This window comes from Triticum urartu, chromosome 2A (assembly GCF_056163025.1).
Source record: "Triticum urartu cultivar PI428250 chromosome 2A, HENAU_Tu73, whole genome shotgun sequence".
In the NCBI taxonomy this organism is placed as follows: Eukaryota; Viridiplantae; Streptophyta; class Magnoliopsida; order Poales; family Poaceae; genus Triticum; species Triticum urartu.
Window position 1 is genome coordinate 612,702,706 of NC_141874.1, and position 6,434 is coordinate 612,709,139.

General features: G+C 53.0%; 1 protein-coding gene across 1 annotated transcript; it reads left to right on the forward strand.

The window, feature by feature from the left end:
• Positions 1–4,277: 4,277 nt before the first annotated feature.
• On the forward strand, positions 4,278–6,126 carry LOC147986217 (uncharacterized). The gene is made up of 2 exons (XM_087541922.1): positions 4,278–5,229; positions 6,065–6,126. The coding sequence occupies exons 1-2, from the start codon at positions 4,278–4,280 to the stop codon at positions 6,124–6,126; spliced, it is 1,014 nt and encodes a 337-aa protein (XP_087398048.1).
• The last annotated feature ends 308 nt before the right edge of the window (positions 6,127–6,434 follow it).

Below are 6,434 nucleotides of genomic sequence, written 5' to 3' on the forward strand. Positions count from 1 at the left end.
CTTCTAATTGATTTTTGCAAAGAATTTGCCACTCATATTGATTCTTCTAAGAAGCAGGAGGAGCAACATCATAAGCCTTTTAAGGAATTACCTGTTAATATTCATGTTGCTGACCCTATCTTACCTGCAGTTTTATATGAAAAGCCCCCTTTTCCTACAAGGATGAGGGAGCATTCTTTTGTCACAGGTATATTAAATAAAAGTGAAAGAACGGCTGGTGAACATGAGGACTTGATTAAGTTCGATCCTCAAGTTGCATTAGTCAAAGATCTTGTTACTAGTAATGTTGAGGATTCCACTATAAATTTTTGTGCTGTTTCTACTAACCTTGTTACAGCCAAGAATAAAGGCCCAATTTTAGGTACGCCAGTTGTATCTGTTAAAATAGGATATCATAATTATTATGGGCTATGTGATTTGGGATCCAGTCCTAGTTCTATTCCTTTTTCACTTTATCAAGAGATCATGAATGAGATTTTACCATGTGAAATTGAAGACGTTGATGTTACCATTCATCTTGCAAACAAATAAACTATCTCTCCTATTGGCATTGTGCAAGATGTTGAAGTCTTATGTGGAAAGGTAAAGTATCCTACCGACTTTCTAGTACTTGGTTCAGTGCAAGATAGTTTTTGCCCTATTATTTTCGGTAGACGTTTTCTCAAAACTTGTGGAGCTATTATAGATTGCAGGAAAGGAAAAGTATCTGTTGAATTCAATGGTGAGCCCTATGAATTTAACTTTTCTAAAATTTTGAAGCAAACTCGTGGTACTGATTTGCCTAGTGATGATAAAATTATTGAAGAGATTGCTTCTATTGCTATTCCTCCTAACGATCCTTTGCAGCAATTTATGGAGGACCACGAGAATGACATTCATATGCAGGAAAGGAACGAACTAGATGACATCTTTGTGAGACAACCTGCCATCCTGAAGCACAACCTACCGGTTGAACCTTTAGGAATTCTATCACAACCAAAAGAAGACCCGGTGTTTGATCTAAAACCTCTTCTCGATACGCTCAAGTATGCTTATTTAGATGAAAAGAAAGTATATCATGTTATTATCAATGCTAACCTTCCAGGATATGAAGAAGAGCGGCTATTGGAGACCCTTCATAAACACCGCGGCGCTATTGGCCATACCCTTGATGATCTTAAGGGGATTAGTCCATCAATCTGTCAACACCCTATTAATCTTGAGCCCGATGCTAAGCCGATTGTTGCTCATCAACGACAGTTGAACCCAAAGATGAAGGACGTGGTTAGGACCGAGGTCCTCAAGCTTCTAGCCATAGGTATCATCTATCCTATAGATGATAGTAGGTGGGTAAGTCCAGTACATTGTGTTCCTAAGAAAGGAGGTATGACTATGGTTCCTAATGATAAGAATGAACTAATACCTCAAAGAATTTTTATTGGATATAGAATGTGTGTTGACTACAGGAAGTTGAACAAGGCAACCAGGAAGGACCACTACCCGCTGCCTTTCATCGACCAATTGCTTGAAAGGTTATCCAAAAACAGCCACTTTTGTTATCTTGATGGATATTCTGGCTTCTCTCAAATTCATGTTAACACTGCTGATCAAGAGCAAACTACTTTCACTTGTCCTTACGGTACTTATGCTTATAGACGTATGCCTTTTGGTTTATGCAATGCACCCGCTACTTTTCAAAGGTGTATGTACGCTATCTTTCATGGTATATGTGAGGAAATTGTGGAGGTTTTCATGGAAAATTTCTCCGTCTATGGAACCTTCTTTGACAACTGTCTCCACAATCTTAATAAAGTTTTGAAGAGATGTGTGGAGACGAACTTGGTACTCAATTGGGAGAAGTGCCACTTCTTGGTCAATGAGGGAATTGTTCTTGGACACAAGATTTCGCAAAAGGGAATCGAAGTGGACAAGGCGAAGATTGAAGCAATTGAGAGGATGCCCTACCCAAGGGACATCAAAGGTATTCGTAATTTCCTCGGTCATGCTGGTTTCTATAGAAGATTTATTAAGGAATTTTCTAAGACGTCAAGACCCCTAACTAATCTTCTCCAGAAGGATATTCCTTTTGTTTTTGATGAAGATTGTAAGGAAGCCTTTGAAGTTCTTAAGAAAGCCTTAACAACCGCTCCTATAGTCCAACCACCTGATTGGAGTTTACCTTTTGAAATTATGTGTGATGCTAATGATTTTGCTGTTGGGGTTGTTTTAGGACAAAGGGTTGATAAGAAATTGAATGTTATACATTATGCTAGCAAGACCCTTGATAGTTCTCAAAAGAATTATGCTACTACTGAGAAAGAGTTTTTAGTAGTTGTGTTTGCTTGTGATAAGTTTAGGCCTTATATTATTGATTCTAAAGTTATTATTCACACTGACCATGATGCTATTAAGTATCTTATGGAGAAGAAGGATGCCAAACTGTCGGCGTTCTGGGAACGGGGGTCCCCAGACTTGCCTGCCTGCGGCCCACGGCGTGGCTCTGCGAGCGGGCCCGAACGGCCCATCTTCACCAACAAGCACTCAAGACCCTCGTGAGGGGCCAAGCCTCGCGATGCGGATGACACAAGACCTCCTCAGGAGAACCCTTACCAGGATGGCTCGCGAAGGGCGGAGAGTTCAAGACAAGGCAAACCTCGCGAGGTTCCAATGACGTGATCCATGACGATCAAGATCAGGCAGGCGTCAGGCGGGCGCCAGCGCGCACAGTGTCCTTGTTTCCTCTTTGGTGCTAAGGAAGCAAGCGCAGGCGCGGAGTACTGAGGCGTCAAGCAAAGGTTTCCATATCAGTGCAACGAGACCAAGACCAGCAGGACGGCAAGACGGAGGTCGCCATGGAGCCCAAGGCGGCGTCACCACCAGAGCCTGGCGAAGACTGCTTTTGTCAGGATAAGCTATACTAGCTGTCCCCTTTCAAATTGGTCGTTGTTGGCTCCCTTCCCGCTCAATACTTGGGGAGAGGACCAAAGCCTCTATAAATAGGACTAGCCATCACCATAGCTAGGGGAGGAGAGTCGAACAACCACAAGAACACCTCTCCTCAGGAGGCTGTTCTTCCCCTTGTACTGTTCATCCTCAGCCCAAGAGGCAATCCACCATACCACACTGGAGTAGGGTATTACACCACAACGGTGGCCCGAACCAGTATAAATCTTGTATCCTTTGTGTTGCGAGTTTGTCGAGTTAGCCCTTGAGATCTTAGTTAAGCTAGGACGTGGATCGGTAGGGGGAGATCTTCGCGCGCACCCCAGTGTTCGAACCTTGAGGGTTTTGCTGGAACACGAGATCCGACATTTGGCGCACCAAGTAGGGGTGCGCCAAAGCTTCCCTTCCATTGCTCCGCGTCCCGTTGCTTCATCGTCTCGATGGCGGACGCTCTCCATGCTCGCGCTGAGCGCCGGGCTGCCCTCGCCGCCTGCGTTGCTCAGACGGCTCCCGTCGGCGGGCCACCCCGTCGTTCTCCGTCGCCTGCCGCCAACGCCTTCGCCGTCCCGGCAGGGAACAAGCAACAAGCATCCTCGCTGCACCCCTTGGTGCGGCGGGACGGCCACACCACCACTCCATCACTAACCCCGGCTGGTTCGTCATCTCATGCTCATCGCGCTTCCATGGACGCGCAGGCCGCTCTGTGCATGGCGCGCGAGCTCCTGTGCTACCGCCCCGTCGACGACCTCTACGAGGACTGGCTCGACCGCATCGCCGAGCATGTCAGTGCCACAGGGGGCTCCCCTGCGCCGTCCCTCTCGCCGCCTCGCCCTCCGCCAGCCGCGGGCGGTGTGGCTCATGGAGCGCCTCCACCACCTCTGCCCCAAGACGGAGTCTTGGCACCCAAGCACGCGGCCCCATGGCACGACCTGTCACGTCCGGCGCCCGCGCAAGAAGAAAGAAGCTGCCAAGAAGTCCCTCGGCCGCGAGAAAACGCCCCCGCGCTCCCCGCGCCACCACGGCAAGACCGCGTGCCGCCTGTGGCGGCGGTGCGTAGACCCCATCAAGGACACGTTCTCCACCAGCGCCGAGTCCCGGTGACCACGGCAGGCTTCCGCGCCTTCACCCCTGAGCTGCGTAGTGTCGCTTGGCCGGGCAAGTTCAAGCCGGATCTGCCTCCTCGCTATGACGGCACCCCCGACCCCGCGGAGTTCCTGTAGCTCTAGGAGCTGAGCATCGAGGCAGCCAACGGCGACGAGAAACTCATGGCGAATTGGTTCCCCATGGCTCTCAAGGATGGTGCCCGCTCCTGGCTCCTGAACCTGCCTCCAGGCTCGATCTCCTCCTGGAACGAGATGCGCGACCGTTTCGTTGCCAACTTCCAGGGCACTCGCAACCGCCCACCAGCTGCGGGTGACCTACGCCGCATCAAGCAACAACCAGGGGAGACCCTCCAGAAGTACATCCAGCGCTTCAACAACATTCGCCTCAAGATCCCCAAGGTGATGGATGTGGCCATCATCTCCGCATTCTCCGATGGCGTCCGCGACGTCAAGATGAGAGAGGAGCTCACCATCCATGAGGAGTTGTGCATGTCTCTGGAGCTGTTTAACCTGGCGACCAAGTGCGCAAGAGCTGAGGAGGGGCGCCTCTCCCTCCTTGAGCTCCCAGCTGCGGACCCGGAGGAGAAGAAAGCCAAGGCCAAAGACGTGAAGTGCAAGGGAGCAGCCGTGCTCACGGCGGAGCAGGACACAAAGCGCGGGAGGGACCAGCCTGAGTCATCAAAGAGCAGCCGACCGTTCTGCGCCTTCCATAACCTACATAGCCACAACACCAACGACTGTCAAGAGCTCAGAGCCATTCGAGAAGGACGCTTCGGTCGACGCCCCGAGCGCAACGACCGGGGCTACGGCCAAGGAGGAGGATGTGGTGGCGGACGCTGGGATGACCGTGGCTCGCGCCAGGAGTGGCGCGACCGGCCTCATGAGGACCACTGGCAGGATCAGTCTCGCGAGGGCGCCTGGAGGGATCAGCCTCGTGAGGATCGTCCTCAGGGCAACGCCGGTCTCCCTTCACTACCGCCACCACCAAGGAGGAATGATGACCACCATCAGGACGAGGGGGTTGGGGGCTTCCAGGAGCCGTGTGCCATCGCCTGCATCTTGGGCGGAGCTCAAGCCCCAGCCTCGCAGCGTATCTTCAAACAGTTCGCTCATGAAGTGAATGCAGTCCTCCCCAAGCTCAAGCCATGCGCCCGCTCAGATGGTCCAAGTGCACCATCACGTTCAGCTCGGCAGATCAGCTCAAGTGCGCGGCTACTGCTGGCGCCCTCCCGATGCTCTATTCACCAGTCATTAGCAATGTGCAAGTTACCAAGACTCTCATCAATGATGGCGCAGGGCTCAATGTCCTGTCCGTCGACACGTTCGACAACCTCCAAGTGTCGTATGATCAGCTTTAGCCCACCAAGCCTTTCTCAGGAGTGACCGACGGCTCCACCACCCCGATCGGGCAGGTCTGCCCCCCCGTCACCTTCGGACAGCGCGACAACTACCGCACCGAGCTCATCGACTTCGACGTCGCTCACATCCGTCTGCCATACAATGCGATCCTCGGGTACCCAGCCCTGGCCAAGTTTATGGCGGTGACCCACCACAGCTAGAATGTTCTCAAGATGCCAGGAAGTGGCAGAGTCATCACGGTCCTGTGCGAAGAAAGAGATGTGGTGTGCTCCCTCGAGTGTGCCTTCCAAGCTGTAGCAATCGACGACCCTGACAGCAAGGGTGAGCGCCCTCCTGAGGCCACCCCAAGAAGAAGAAGTTGCTCCGCGCAGGGCCTCAGGCAAGCGGCGCCACGACCGGATCGGCACCCACACCTGGGGTGCCTCCCTCCATCGCATAGGAAAGCGCGCCAGGCGCTTTTTTCGGGCAGGGCTTGGGGGCTCTCTTCTGGAGGGCCTCGGACCTCGCCAACATCACGAGGGAGGCACTCGGGCACCATCTAGAGGCGTGCTTTGTGGCACGTCACCCTCAGGAGGACACAAGACGAGGAGCGCCCAGCGCTCAGGAGTTCATTACCAGGACCACCCAGGAGCTGCAAGATGCGAGGGCCATGCGCGGCGATCGTCGTCCACCTGGTGCAGCCTCCCATCCAGGCAAGGATGCCGGGCTGCACGTCTGCATCGACATCCCAGGGCTCAACTGAGCCGCGTCTGAGGAGCGCTTCTGGCCTTTGCGTGTTGGGCACTGCGAAGGCCCACCTCACAGCTACGTTCGCATGCCGTTTGGCCTGCTGAGCGTGGCTGCTGCCTTCCAGCGCAACATGCGGAGCATCATGGCGGGTCAGGGGGCCAGGCACCATGCAGTCCTGGTGGAGATGGCGACGGTCCTCAAGGAACCGCCTGGACCCCCAGAGCCTCCCGAGGCTCAGGGCCCCGATGGCTCATGAGGAGCAACCCCTTCGCCGCATACCTTCAGCTGCCTCAACACCCCTTCATCAATAGAACCAGGTGA

Bases quoted from the DNA above. Each gene is read 5' to 3' on its own strand.
- LOC147986217 (XM_087541922.1), top strand. From the start codon at position 4,278: ATGCGCGACCGTTTCGTTGCCAACTTCCAGGGCACTCGCAACCGCCCA. The intron at 5,230-6,064 runs GTGCGCGGCTAC...CACCTGGTGCAG, and splicing joins AGCTCGGCAGATCAGCTCAA to CCTCCCATCCAGGCAAGGAT.